The sequence below is a fragment of the Mustelus asterias genome, chromosome 5 (genome assembly GCF_964213995.1).
Source record: "Mustelus asterias chromosome 5, sMusAst1.hap1.1, whole genome shotgun sequence".
NCBI lineage: Eukaryota > Metazoa > Chordata > Chondrichthyes > Carcharhiniformes > Triakidae > Mustelus > Mustelus asterias.
Window position 1 is genome coordinate 136783505 of NC_135805.1, and position 15388 is coordinate 136798892.

Genomic DNA, 15388 nt, shown 5'->3' on the forward strand with positions numbered 1-15388 from the left:
ACATGAATGAGCGGCGCAGCTTGAGTATGATGTTTGTCGCGGTTCTGATTCTAAATGTTTGTGCCGACGAAGCTTCTTCAACACTTGCTGGATGACCGCAAACCGACCGTGGAGATGATCAGGCGAGAAGGGGAGAAGATTGCTGGACTGGCCGATTCGACGGACCGGGAGAAGACCCTGAATCAGCTGCAAGGCCTGAGTCGGAGATGGGATTCCCTGCTGAGCAAGGCGGAAAACAGGTACAGAGGGATCAGTGTCTTGTGCACCCACTGAAGAGCGTCGGGAAAGGGGGGGTATTCTTTGATTTGATTTATTATTGTCTCATGTATTGGGATACAGTGAAAACTATTGTTTCTTGCTTCGCTATACAGACAAAGCATACCGTTCATAGAGAAGGAAATGAGACGGTGCAGAATGTAGTGTTACAGTCATAGCTAGGGTGTAGAGAAAGATCAACTTAATACGAGGCAGGTCCATTCAAAAGTCTGATGGCAGCAGGGAAGAAGCTGTTCTTGAGTCGGTTGGTACATGACCTCAGACATTTGTATCTTTTTCCCGATGGAAGAAGATGGAAGAGAGAATGTCCGGGATGCGTGGGGTCCTTAATTATGCTGGCTGCTTTGTCAAGGCAGCGGGAAGTGTTGACAGAGTCAATGGATGGGAGGCTGGTTTGCGTGATGGACTGGGCTTCATTCATGACCCTTTGTAATTTCTTGCGGTCTAGGGCAGAGCAGGAGCCATTCTGCCCCTCAGGCTGGTTCCACCAATTAGTTAGATCATAGGTAATTCATATCTTAACTCAGTCCTTCATTTCTTAATCCCAAATGCCTAAAACATGACGACATCCAGTTTAAAATTATTAATTGAGCTGGTGTGTACTGCTTTAAGTGGAAGACACTTCCAAAACCCTTTGTGTGAAGAATTATTTCTTAACTTTTCTCCTGAAGGGCCAGGCTCAAGTGTTAAGTTCTAGATTCACTTGCCAGCAGAAAGAGTTCCTCTAAAGCTCAATCAAGTCATTCTTTAATGTTCCATATTCCACATTACAAGGAACACTATAGCCTAGTTTGTATAATCTTGCTTTATATTTTAACCCTTAAAGCCCTAATAACATCTGGCAAATCGGTGAAACAACCCTTCCAAGGAGTGTATGCAGTAGTACAGACGTGATCTAATGAGGGACATGGTTTGACTCTTGCAAAATTCCTCTGCTTCATGACGTGGTGATGTGACGGTGATGTCACTAGACCGGTAATCTAAAGGATTAATGCTTTGGGGGTCACAGGTTCAAATCCCACCATGGCAGAATATGTGACTCCAGAGCCACGGCAATGTGGTCGATTCTTAATTGCCCTCTGAAATGGTCTTGCAAGCCACTCAGTTCAAGGGCAATGAAGGTTGGGTAAAAATTGCTAGTGGAATTTGAATTCACAGAATCCCTACAGTGCAGAAGGAGGCCATTTGCCCCATCGAGCCTGTACCGACCACAATCCCACCCAGGCTCTACCCTCGCAACCCCACATATTTACCTTGCTAATCCCCCTGACGCTAATGGGCAATTTAGCATAGCCAATCCACCTAACCAGCATGTCTTTGGAGTGTGGGAGGAAGCCGGAGCACCCGGAGGAAACCCACGCAGACAGGGGGAGAACGTGCAGACTCCACACAGACAGTGACCCGAGGCTGGAATTGAATCTGGATCCCTGGTGCTGTGAGACAGGAGTGCTAGCCACCATGCCACCCTATTCATAAAAATCTGTATTATACAGCTAGTCTCAGTAATGGTGAACATGAAACTATCATTAATTGGTGTAAAAACCCATCTGGTTCACTGATGCCCCTAGGGAAGGAAATCTGCCACCATTACCCGGCCTGGCCTACATGTGACTCCAGACCCACAGCAATGTGGTTGATTCTCAACTGCCCTCTGAAATAGCCTAGCAAGGCACTCAGTTGAAAGGCAATGAAGGATTGGTACAAAATGCTGGCCTTGTCCACGATGCCCACATCCCCTGAAAGAGTAATGAGAAAAATCTAGCCCTCTCATTTTGAGGTTTATCTTTATTAATTTTTGCGTTTTTCATTGTTCTGTGGATGTGGAAACATTAAATCTCTTTGGACCTCCACGACTCATCTCTTGTCGCTGTTAAAATAATACTTGAAAATTACCCATCTTAGATAGTTCATAAGTTCATAAGACCCATTAGATATAGGAGCAGAATTAGGCCATTCAGCCCATCGAGTCTGCTCCGCCATTCGATCATGGCTGTTATGCTCCTCATCCCCATTTTCCTGCCTTCTCCCCATAACCCTTCAACCCATTACCAATTAAAAATCTGTCTAACTCCTCCTTAAATTACTCACTGTCCCAGCATCCACCGCCCTTTGGGGTAGCGAATTCCACAGATTCACAACCCGCTAGGAGAAGGGGATGATGAAACAAAAAGCTTAAATACTATTTTCAGTTATTCGGTATCATTGTGATAGACTGAAGTGATCATAAAGGCTTTGTTTTCTGTGACTCAGGGCTTTATTTGATTTCTAATAGATCATATTGTCAAATGCAGATGCAATATGAAAAGAAGCCAGTGGATAATCCCACAGTCCGAAAGGCGTGCTGGTTAGGTGCATTGGCCATGCTAAATTCTCCCTCAGTGTACCCGAACAGGCACTGGAGTGTGGTGACTCGGGGATTTTCACAGTAACTTCATTGCAGTGTTAATGTAAGCCTACTTGTGACACTAATAAAGAAATTTTAAAACTTTGAACGTGGATTGCCCAGGAGGCAATGCTGCCTTGCTGAGTGACTGCTCTCTCCTGACTCTTCCTCTCTTGAGTTGCTCTGGCCATTGCAGCCATAGAAACAGGAGGAGATCATTCTCGCCCTCAAACCTGTTGAACTATTGACTTATATCATGGCTGACCTGTTTCTTGAGCCCAGATCAGGTTACAGACAGTGGACTCAGTCCTGTATCATCACGTACAGTACCTTTCCTCATGTTGTTTGGAAACTGCTATATGTGGTTAGCACTGCTGCGTCACAGCGCCAGGGACCTGGGTTCGATTCCCGGCTTGGGTCACTGTCTGTGTGGAGTTTGCACATTCTCGCTGTGTCTGTGTGGGTTTCCTCCAGGTGCTCTGGTTTCCTCCCACAGTCTGAAAGATGTGCGGGTTAGGTGGATTGGCCATGTTAAATTGACAATTGTGTCAGGAGGATTAGCAGGGTAAATATGTGGGGTTACGAGGATAGGGTATGGGTGGGATTGTTGTCAGTGCAGGCTCGATGGGCCGAATGGATCTCTTCCGCACTGTAGTTATTCTATGATTCTATGATATCAACTATAGCTGAAACTATGAGCAAAGAGCTGATCCAGGTTGGGAACTGTGTTGAGGCTGGCATTGGTAGAAGATTGTCAAATATTTCATCAAAAGTACCGAAGAGAGCACAAAGCAAAAATGCCAAGAGTCTGCTTCATGATGTGGTGATGTGACCATGATATGGTGATAATGTCGCTAGACCAGTAATCTAAAGGATGAATGCTTTGAGGACATGAGTTCAAATCCCACCATGGCAGCTGGTGGAATTTGAATTCAATTCATAAAAATATTAGGCTCGTCTCAGTAATGTCGAATGTGAAACTGTCATCAAAACCAATCTGGTTCATTAATGCCCTTTGGGAAGGTAATCTGTCATCTTGGCCTATATGTGACTTTGAGTTTCTGAATGTCTCGATTTCACCAGTTGCGGGAGAGTTCTCCCCGGTGTCCTGGCCAACATTCTATCCTTCATCAAGATCACAAAAAACCATCTGGTTATTATCAGTCACATTACGATGAGTGTGAGCTTACTCTGCGCATATTGGCCACGCTTCAGAATCATAGAATCCCTACAGTGCAGAAGGAGGCCATTCGGCCCATCGAACCTGCACCAACATCAATCCCACCCAGGCCCTATCCCCATGCATTTACCCTAGCTCCTCCCCCTGACACTAAGAGGCAATTTAGCATGGCCAATCCACTTAACCTGCATATGTTTGGAGACTGAGGGAGAATTTTGCATGGCCAGTCCGCCTAACCCGCACATCTTTGGACTGTGGGAGGAAACCGGAGCACCCGGAGGAAACCCACGCAGACATGGGGAGATCGTGCAGACTCCGCACAGGCAGTGACCCAAGGCTGGAATTGAACCCGGGTCGCTGGCGCTGTGAGGCAGCAGTGCTAACCCACGGTGCCATCGTGCCACCCAGAAAGTTACTTCATTGGCTGTACCATGCTTTGCCCCAGTCTCTCTTTACAGCGAGGTCCCTTTTTGTTTATCCTCTCTGCAGACAGCGGCAGTTGGAGGCCATCTTGGTGGTAGCTCAGCAGTTCCACGACTCTGTGGAACCTTTGACCGAATGGCTTTCTGCTGCTGAGAAGAAGGTTGCCAACTCTGAACCCATTGGAACTCAGACCACCAGACTACAGGAGCAGATCTCCCAGCATAAAGTGAGTATTGAACCAAGTGTAGACTGGCCCTTCCTTCCTTCCATCACTTTTAAGTTATGACTTTGCTTAATCATTATTTCAGTGGTTTTTTTTGTTGGCGGGGAAGTACTTTTCTGTTGCCATTCTTTTGTTTTCTGCCTCAATTTATTTTTGTCCCAGTATCTTTTCTCACCCGTTTGTGCACCTTGCGTAGGCCATGGAGGACGACGTCGTGAGTCACGGCAAACAGTTGCACCAGGCTATTAGCGTTGGCCAGTTGCTAAAGACTATGAGTTCCAGAGATGATAAGGACATGTTGCAGGAAAGGCTGGATTCTGCCCAGACTCGCTACATTGAGATCCAGGACAGGTGCGGCCGCAAAGCTGCCCTGATCCAGCAGGCCCTCTCCAATGCCTGGATCTTTGGGGAGGAAGAAGTAGAGGTTCTGAACTGGTTGGCGGAAGTGCAGGACAGACTCGACGATGCGGCCATTCAAGACTACGATCCCGATCATCTTCAGAAACAACATTGCGAGCATCTGGTACCTTATTATTTTTTTGGTTACACTTTAATTTCGACTTTAATTTTCTTTTAAATTTAATTTTCCTCTTGTTCATTTTTCTTACGTTAATCGAGTCAAAATGTTGCCCCCGGGATCTCTGGCCTGTGGGTTTCTGCTGGTTTCCATTAACTAAAGCTGTTGTACCAAAACAGGCGCTCCATGAGGACATCACGCATCGGAAGCAGCATGTCGATCAGGCCATTAAGAACGGGTTAGCGCTCCTGAAACAGACAACGGGTAAGCGCAGTTGGGCAATGTGGGGCGGGGAAGGGTGGGTGTTCATCCAGAAGGAACTCTTCCAGTGTCGACAATAAAAGTATAACAAAACTTACTCCAACGTATAAACCAAAGAAAAGGTTTAATAAAGAAACTCCATTACTCCAGCACTTGAGGCCTCACCCTGGGCCATTCCCAGCTCCCCACAATTCCCAATACGTTCTATTTTATACTGAGTCAGCTGACCATCGCATCATTCTGTCATTAGCCACATGGTTTACTGGGTCAGCTGACCCTTACAGCTTGTTACCATTGGTCACATTACAACAGATCCAATGTTATCAGCGGTTCCATTCTAATAGCAGGGAGATGTGCGGAGAGGAAGGTGATGATTTACTTTTCCATTAGACGCAGCCCCCCCACCCCAAGCCCTGTCTTTGGCAGTTCATTGGGACAGGTGTCAGGAGTGGAGGGCCAGCATTATGACCCTGCTGTCTCTTTTGCACCTACATGAATTTCTGTTGAGCCTGGATCCAGAGTGTGGGGAGCTCCATTGGACAGGGGTGTAAGCATCTTTAAGATATTCAAATGATGAGGAGGTGACAACTCAGGCATTTGCAATTTTGTCGCCATTAGTGTCAACAGGGAAGGGACAGCAGGGTGCTGCAAAGTTATGGAGATATCAATGTAAATCCCAACTTATGCGTTCAGGAGCCTTTGCAATAACTAGAAATATTTTATGTGGGCAGCACAGTGGTTAGCCTCACAACTCCAGGGACCCCGCGTTCGATTCCCGGCTTGGGTCACTGTCTGTGCAGAGTCTGCACGTTCTCCCCGTGTCTGCATGGGTTTCCTCTGGGTGCTCAGACTTCCTTCCACAGTCCGAAAGACGTGCTGGTTGGGTGCATTGGCCATGCTAAATTCTCCCTCAGTGTACCCGAACAGGTGCCGGAGTGCGGTGACTAGGGGAATTTCCACAGTAACTTCATTGCAGTGTTAATGTAAGCCTACTTGTGACACTAATAAATAAACTTTAAACTTGAGGTTGTGAAAAGTGCTGTATAAATACAAGTTTGTCTTTCCTTTCTCAATCGAAAGTGACACTTTCTCTTTGGATTTTCTGAAATGTGTTGAATATGTGAGTTGGTGTCACTCAGACTGAAATCAGCTGTGGCAGGCTGGAAAATTGCATGAACACACAGCTAAACAGAATCAGAAATTATTTCTCCTCTTGCTTATTGTGTATTGTTTATACAACACTCAGAGCACCTTAAACTCTCTCTGAGGAAGGGTCATCCGGACTCAAAACATTCTCTATTCTCTCTCCACAGATGCTGTCAGACCTGCTGCGAATTTCCAGCATTTTTTCTGTTTTTGTTAAGCTCTCTCTCTCTTTCCTTTTACAGGGGATGAAGTTATAATCATTCAAGAAAGGTTAGATGGTATCAAAGCTCGCTATGCTGAGATTACCACCACCAGTGGTAAAGTCTTGAAGACCTTGGAACAGGCCCTGCAGCTGGCTGCCAAGTTTCAGTCTGCTCACGAGGTATTAGCTACCTGGCTCGAGAAGGTCGAGGCTGAGTTGGCCTCGTATGCTGCGGAGGTACTCGCAGGAGAACAGCTAGCTCAAGCACAGGAAAGGCAGAAAGTAAGTGCTGCGTATGCGTATGTGTGTATCCTCGCTTTGTAACTGTGTGTGTGGGTGTTCAGCCTCCCTATGATTGGGATTTTTCCATCATGTTAGTTGAGGTGTGTGTGTGGGTCAATGAGTGTGTGCATTTTCATGTGTGTGCATGCGTTTGTTCAGGTCTATACAAATGGGATTTTCCATCATGTGAGTGGGTTGATGTGTGCAGGTTAGTTTGCTAATGTATGTTAGTGTGCATGTTAGTGTACCATAGTGTGTTTGAGTTTTAGTGAATGTGTTCATACAGAATCATGTGTTTGCATGCATACATTAGTGTGTTTGTGTGCATATATTTTAGTGAGGGTGTGAGTGTGTTTTAGTGAGTGATCTTTAGCTACCTGACTGTAGATAGATGGGATCATTCACTGATGCCTTTGAGTGAAAGGATTAGCGTTTGAACCACTTGACGAAGAGTTGCTGTGTCAGAGACTGATTTAGTTTGCTTTGTGTAATCTCGCACTTCAATAGTTAGATGAACACTGTCAGTACAGCGTGAGTAAATCGCTCAAGCAGAAACTTGTGACCTCTGGGTGACCGCTCCCTGCGTTTCGAGCCTGGGTGTCACTGACGAGGGAGCCAATGGGATGGAGACCCATGTTTTCCATTGTTACCAACAGCTGCTCCAGGGAGGCATAAAAAGTCTTGGTGCTTTTGAAAGGGCAAAGTTCATCGTGTGTTTGTATTGAGGGCAACAGCCATTGTCAGTGGGTCATTGAGACTGATATACAGTCTGCTCATTGTTATATCATCACTGCAAAGAAATATTGTTAATGGTTAGGATTCTAACCAAGATTATCAGAAATGTAGTAAAATTATCACCATTGGGCATTTTTAAAAATATGCCTTCACTGCTTTTTTGGGAATAAATATTACATCTTAGTGTTCATGCCAATGGTATATATATTGACCGCAGTTTTGACTTACATTTTGTTTACTGAATTAAGGACACTTTCGTCATTAACTGCAGGTTATTTGCTTCAAAAATACGGTATTGGCACTATTGCTAATTCTCTTGTCAACATCACAGCACGGCTGAGAGCTGCTACAAGAGCCAAGGATGATAACAGCAGGGAAAATAGCCTCTCTAATAAAGCATTTCAGATGGTTAAGCAGCGGCCAGGGCTGCTGCCAGATTACTAGATGGGGGGTTGTGTTAGAAACCACTTGAACTTTTGATTCATGTAGTGTTAGCATTTGATCCAAACAGTGTTGACTATACTCAATGAGACAACATGGACTTTGCGTAATATTGAGTCAGCACCCATTTTGCATCTTAATTCCACTGGAGTGAAACTTGGCAAGAGAAGTGAAATAGGTTGCTGACTCACTTGGCATCCAGTTTACACCATCGTACAAAGCCAAGATCCACCCCAATCACAGGTATACACTATTGAGTGTTTCACCATTATGGGAAAAACAAAAGTCTCTTTCACACAACAAGAGGATACTCTTTAAATTTCATTTTGACAGTTGGGCCGAAGTTTTCCGGCCATTACTGTCTGTGGGACCTTCCTGTCCCGCCGATGGTGACCCTCTTCCGAGGGTTCTCCAACGACAGAGGGTGCGAACAATGGGAAAAGCCATTGACGGCAATGGTGGGCCACCTCTGTCACCACAAAAATATGCCACATGGGCACAGAAAATTCCTTGGTCACACTTTTTTTTTAAATTGTGTTAACTTTAAACAAATGAAGCCTAAAGTACTGCTGTGTTTCTTTATCTCATTTTTTCCTCTCCAGAATTTTAATCTGATTTTTATTTTGTTATACCTTTTAAATCTCAGATTATGTACAGAAACCTAGACTGGCCTAGCGGGGGATAATTAACCTTACTCAGGGGCTAGGAATCCACTGCAAAACTTTAGAACTATAGAATCCCTACAGCGCAGAAGAGACCATTCGGCCCATCGAGTCTGCACCAACTCCTCGAAAGAGCATTCCACTCAGGCCTTCCCCTCTGCCCTTTTCCCACAAGCCTGCACATTTACCGTGGCTATTACACCTAACCTACACATCTTTGGCACGAAGGGGCAATTTAGAATGGGCAATCCACCTAACCTGCATATCTTTGGACTGTGGGAGGAAACCAGAGCACCCGGAGGAAACCCACGCAAAGTCCGCACAGACAGTGACCCAAGGCTGGAATTGAACCCGGTTTCCTGGTGCTGTGAGGCATTGTGTCGCTCTAGTGAACGTTTCAAATTGGGGAGGCAATGGTCCAGTGGTATTATCGCTGGACTGTTAATCTAGAAGCTCAGCTAATGTTCCAGGTTCGAATCACGCCACGGCATCTGATCGAATTTGAATTCAATAAAATATATCTGGAATTAAGAATCTACTGATGACCATGAAACCATTGTCAATTGTTGGAAAAATCCATCTGGCTCACGAATGGCCTTTAGCGAAGGAAATCTGCCATCCTTTCATGGTCTGGCCTACCTGTGACTCCAGAGCCACAGCAATATTGTTGACTCTCAACTGCCCTCCAAGGGCAACTAGGGATGGGCAATAAATGCTGGCCCGCCAGCGACGCCCATGTCCTATGTAAAAAAAAAATCCTCTGCCAAGTATTACACTCCATCGATTTCTAAATTGGGTGGAGAATAAAATCAACATTACAGCCAAGTTGGACAGTTAGCGGGCTGATTTAAAAACTGTCCTCAATAACTCTGGCGACAGACAGTAGGGCGGGACTCACTCATCCTGAAACTGTAAAATCCAGCCTGAGGTTAATGGACCGTCCCATGCACCTCCCCTCGCCCACTCTGATTCCCCCGTGGCGGGCAGGCGGGCAGGTAAAATCCCAGCCATAGTGTTATTTACCTCCAGGTCAGGGAGTGGTACGGATGGTGTCCTAACCGGAGGTACACAGGGGTTAACCGATTTAGGAAGAGAAAGGAAAGTGTGGTCACTCATTGTGCCAGGTTGCTTTTACTGTACCCTGCAATGTCCACTTCCTCAACACAATGCTGCATTAAAGCCAAGAATTGGCTTTATTGGCCACGGTGGCACAGTGGTTAGCACTGCTGCCTCACAGCGCCAGGGACCCGGGTTCGATTCCCGGCTCGGGTCACTGCCTGTGCAGAGTCTGCACATTCTCCCCGTGTCTGTGTGGGTTTCCTCGGGTGCCCCGGTTTCCTCCCATGGTCTGAAAGATATGCTGGATAGGAGATTGGCCGTGCTAAATTCTCCCTCAGTTTACCCGACCAGGCGCAGGAGTGTAGCGACCAGGGGATTTTCACAGTAACTTCATTGCAGTGTTAATGTAAGCCTACTTGTGACTAACAAATAAATAAAAATAATCAAAAAGAATTGTGTGATGAGAGAACTCTGTGCTGACCCCCAGGAGCTGAGGAAGGAGACGGTGGAGCACAGGGTAAACCTGGACACGGTGAATGAGGTCAGCAGTGCTCTATTGGAGTTGGTCCCATGGAGAGCGAGAGAAGGGCTCGACAAACTGGTATCCGATGACAACGAGCGTTACAGATTAGTGAGCGACACTATAGCACAGAAAGTGGAAGAAATCGATGCTGCCATACAAAGATCTCAGCAGGTATGTCACACTCTCTCCTCCTGTTACACCAGGAAGGTGCGCGTTTTCTGTGGTTCACACACGGAGGTGCATTTGATAAATATGCAAAAAGTTCATTATTCTCCAGTGACAAAGAGCTTTTGGAGAGGGTTTAAATATGCATCGTGGGCACAGCTTGATGTAGCCACAAGTGGCATATGGAAACTGCGGCAGAGCTAAGTTGTTCATTGTTAAAGCCATCTGCCTGGTCCATCAATTGTCCCATTTGGATTCTTCAAAAGCAGCAAATCCATCACTAATGCTTGATGCAGTAGAAGGGGCAGTTAACTCCCGGGAAGTAGCGACACTCATACCCACCATTTCGAAACTGGTGTGTGTTAGTGTTCTTTAAGAAACAGAGGGCAGGATTTCCCGGTCACCTGAGGTTAACAGACCTTTGTATGGCCTACCGCCCGCTACGATTCCCATGGCGGATGGGACCTAGAAATTCCACCCAGAATGTTTAAAAATATCATTGGCACCACCTGATCTAGTGCCAATGTGAGGTGAGGCACAAGCTGTGTTGTTTTTGGATTCTTCACGGAATCCCTGCAGTGCAGAAGGAGGCCATTTGGCCCATCGAGTCCGCAACGACACCAATCCCACTCGGGCCCTATCTCTGTAACCCCACACATTTACCCCGCTAATCCCTCTAACCTCTGCATCCCGGGACACTAAGGGGCAATTTAGCACAGCAAATGCACCTCACCCGCACATCTTTGGGCTGTGGGAGGAAATCGGAGCACCCGGAGGAAACCCTCGCAGACACGGGGAGAATGTGCAAACTCTGCACAGACAGTGACCCACGCCGGGAATTGAACCCGGGTCCCTGGAGCTGTGAGGCAGTAGTGCTAACCACCATGCCGCCCATTGTCATCTTGCCACCCATATGAGGAAGAATTCCCCTCAGGAAGGACATCAAGGTGTTGAAGAGAGTTCAGATTCCCCTGGAACAGTACCAGTGGAAGCTGGGGCTGATCCGCTTTAGAGCAGAGCAGAATGTTCAGAATCCCGAATGGTTTCGATAGAGTGAGTAAGGAGAGGCTGTTTTCAGCCACTGAATGATCGGTAACCAGAACACATTTAAGCTAAAAGGCTGGCACTGCCAGGGTACCCCCCCTGCCGCCCGACTCCCTGGGGGGCCCCGATTGCCCCCCCTTCACTCAAGCGGGGTCTCCCGCTAGTTCCCCGAAAGTGGGGAGCTACTCAAAACCCTGCCGGAGTGAATTTGTACTGGCGAGGTGGGAGATGCTATCCCAATCGCGCCGGATATCCGGCTGTGGGAGATGCACGTGCATCGGGAACGCATGCGCGATCCCACGAATCAGCGCACGCGCGAATCTCCCGACCCGACCCACCAAAAAATTAACGGGTCGGAATGGGAGAACCGCCCCCATGATGTCTGAAATTGTAAGCAGCTTGTCTATTCAGTCATGTTGGGCTGGAGTTTCATCCGAAAGGCAGGTGGAGGGAGTCGGTAAGCCTCCCAGATTGCCGCACTCGCGTTGGGACAAAGTGCCGGCAAAGATGGAACTCTCACTCCAGGGGGCGGCTGGGGCTGCTGTTGCTGCCCCACAAACAGTTCCGAGGCAGCCTAATACCTGGTGTGGAGCTTGGCTGCTGAAAAGTCTGGCCTTAGTGCCCTGAGGACTTTGGGGTGGCCTATTGGTACAGTGGTTAGCACTGCTGCCTCACAGCACCAGAGACCCGGGTTCAATTCCCACCTGGGGTCACTGTGTGGAGTTTGCACGTTCTCCCCCTGTCTGCGAGGGTTTCCTCCGGGTGCTCCAGTTTCCTCTCACACTCCAAAGATGCGCGGGTTAGCTGGATTGGCCATGCTAAATTGACCCCAGTGTCGCGGATTAGCCAGGGTGAATACGTGGGGTTACGGGAATAGGGCCTGGGTGGGATTGTGGTCGGTGCAGGCTTGATGGGCTGAATGGCCTCCTTCTGCACTGTACGGATCTTACGATTCTATGAATGGCAGAGCAGACCCGATGGGCCTAACGGCCTCCTCTTGTACTGTCGGGACTCTATGAAATGGAATTTAGATCAGCCGCCGAATAGTGCAGCAGGATTAAAGGACTGAACGGCCCTTTCCTGTCCCTGGTGTTCAATAAAATGTCTGTTCCTGGGCTCGAACATGAAGCTTGAGAGCTAAGAAAGACTTCTTTCCCCTTAAACCCCATCCTTCCGTTGATCTGAGACTAAAGTTTGTTTAAACATGAACAGAAGTTTCCTACAAAAGGCTGCAGTGAGCAAAACCTACATTGTATTCATGATCAGCTCCGTATTTGAACACTGAGCCTTTAATGTTCCACACTCGGCACCTGAGATCTCACACTTGCAAACATTATTGGTTACAGCTGTTCTGTAAACAACGCACTTGCTCAGAAAACCCTCCATGGTTTCCAGTCTCACCTTCCCCTTCCAGAACATCTATCTTATGGTGATGCCTGCGCTGTTGGCAGCATGCCACATTTCCTGTAATGTGAGCTGTTGCTTTGATGTGCTGGGCTTTGAGGTAAAAATACTGTTGATAATCCAGTCAGGTTGGAATTCTCCTCCTCGCCTCCGTTGATAATCAATGGGAGGGCAGTAGGGAAAGTTCCATCTGTTGTCTTGTTTGAAGCTGACTTTTCATGTGTTATAGCACTTCCGTAATGGGATATTTATTCCCTGTCATTCCAATATGTGACTTTATTTTGCATGAAAGCAAAATTGACAATTTGACAAGGATTACTGCAGACTAACTAAACCCAGGCTTAGACTTGTCGAGTTAGAAATAGGATAGTCCTTTGTTTTAGGGTGCGATTCCCGATTTGTGACCTGCCCGTGGCCACACAGATCAAGGTGGACAATACAGATACTTTGAGTTTTCACCTCATCTGCATGAACATAGTGACCAGCCCATTGAGTCCTGCATTGCTGGCTGTTCCTTCAAGCTGCCTCTGGCCTCTGCACAGCAGAGGGGATCATAGAATCGTAGAATCCTCCAGTGCAGAAGGGAGGCCATTTGGCCCCATCGAGCCTCCACTGACAATAATCCCACCCAGGCCCTATCCCCATCACTCTATGTATTTACCTTGCTAGTCTCCCAGATAGCAATTTAGCATGGCCAATCCACCTAACCCGCACATCTTTGGAATGTGGGAGGAAACCGGAGCATCCGGAGGAAACCCATGCAGACACGGGGAGAACGTGCAGATGCTGCGCAGACAGTGACCCAAGGCTGGAATTGAACCTGGGTTCCCCGGAGCTGTGACCACTGTGTCACCGTGCCGCCACCGTAGGTTTCTTCCGGGTGCTCCGGTTTCCTCCCTGAGTCCGAAAGATGAGCTGGTTAGGTGGGTTGGCCGTGCTAAATTGACCCTAAGGGTGGTTTTTTTACCATTTTTTTGTCTAAGTGCTGGGCGGGCGTGGAACTGGAAGAGTTCCAGATCCATCTTTTGGGCATGTTTTTAGGCTCCCCCATACGCACAATGGCTGCAAAATTCTAAGCGAGCCTGTTGCTCGCTGCAGAAGCTAAGAGGCGAAGCTTAATGCGTCCGAAAGTCTGCAGAAGGAGGTACTGCACATGTGCATGCCTCTGATGCTGCACATGCACATTAGCAGTAGCAGGGCGTCTGACAGACAAAGAAGGAGCTGCCAGGCCCCTGCTACTGCATGCAGCCTGAAGCAGCTCCCTCACCCCTGCAATCGTGGGGGCCCGTGGTCCAAGATGCAGCCCCTGCTGACTGCCCCCCCCACTCCACCCTGCCGTCCAGACTGATCGTGGGCCCCCCTCCCCCACCAATCGCAGACCCGCCGCACTCCCCCCCCACCGATCACTGCAGAGTGGCAGCGGGTCTCCTCCCCCCCAATTAGCCCCGCTCCTACTGCCCCCTCCCCCATTAGTCCCGCCCTGGCACTGCCTGGTGGGCATTGCCCAGGTACCAGTCTGGCACTGCCCAAGGGGCACCCACCCCCCCTTGCCCTCGGCCTCCCCGGGGGGGCCTCAATGGCCTCCGGTTCCGCCAACGAGGCCGAGTCGATTGTTCCCCCTTCATGGGGAGCGTGTCTGTTTCTCGCCGGTGAGAACCTTTCCCAGCGAGGTTATAAATTTCCGGCGAGAGACTGATCGCATTGGAAATCAGGCGCCCTTAAAATGGCGCCGGACGTGAAAACGGGGTCCCAATCAGGCTAATCGCTTTATGCCTCACTTTATGACCGCGCCGCGCCAAAAACAGGCATGTCGCGATGGCAAAACCGCGGCCTAAATGTCCAAAGGATGTGTAGGTTTGGTGGATTCGTCATTGTAAATGCATGGGGTCACGGGGATGGGGTGGGTCTGAGTAAGTTGCTTTTTTGGAGAGTCAGCGCAGACTCGATGGGCCAAACGGCCTCCATCTGCACTGTGGGATTCTATGGTTCCATAAAGGCAGGCTGCACAAGCTGAACGAAAGCATTACTGCAGCGTAAATCATTGCAAAATGTGTATCAGGGCAAGGAGAGGGTTCTGTAGTAAGCGATGGAGGCATTAGTGGAGGAGAAGGGCAGAAGGAGAGAAACTGTGGGTGAGGACAGAAAGCCCTGAGGGTGATCCTCTGAGAAAGGGTGGCCAGGAAGATGAACTCCAGAGTCCGGCTGGAGTGCCACATGGAGTCTAATAGATGGTCAATGTTAACCCATGGGTTTTCCAGAAATCTCCTACAACTCGTGGTACCAACCTCTCCCATTGCTCACTGCAGTGCCCCCCCATCACTCACAGGCACTCAGGACTCACACCAAGCATCCAAATATGCCACGCCACCCTCACACACCTACCGACGCTGCCAGCCTCACACCCGCCTCTCACTGCCTCCACTATCTCCCAGCGATTCAGCCATGGCATGCACATCACCCCA

The 15388-nt window shown here is 48.2% G+C and overlaps 1 protein-coding gene across 14 annotated transcripts in view; it reads left to right on the forward strand.

Moving 5' to 3' along the window:
* dst (dystonin) overlaps positions 1 to 15388 on the forward strand; it is a 653330-nt gene that overhangs the window by 527632 nt on the left and 110310 nt on the right. For all 14 annotated transcript variants that reach the window (XM_078213315.1, XM_078213329.1, XM_078213327.1 and 11 more), the window contains 6 exons: positions 73 to 239; positions 4329 to 4488; positions 4682 to 5008; positions 5182 to 5266; positions 6652 to 6893; positions 10278 to 10484. In XM_078213315.1, coding sequence (XP_078069441.1) covers positions 73 to 239; positions 4329 to 4488; positions 4682 to 5008; positions 5182 to 5266; positions 6652 to 6893; positions 10278 to 10484 — 1188 coding nt within the window. The remainder of the gene's footprint in view (positions 1 to 72; positions 240 to 4328; positions 4489 to 4681; positions 5009 to 5181; positions 5267 to 6651; positions 6894 to 10277; positions 10485 to 15388) is intronic.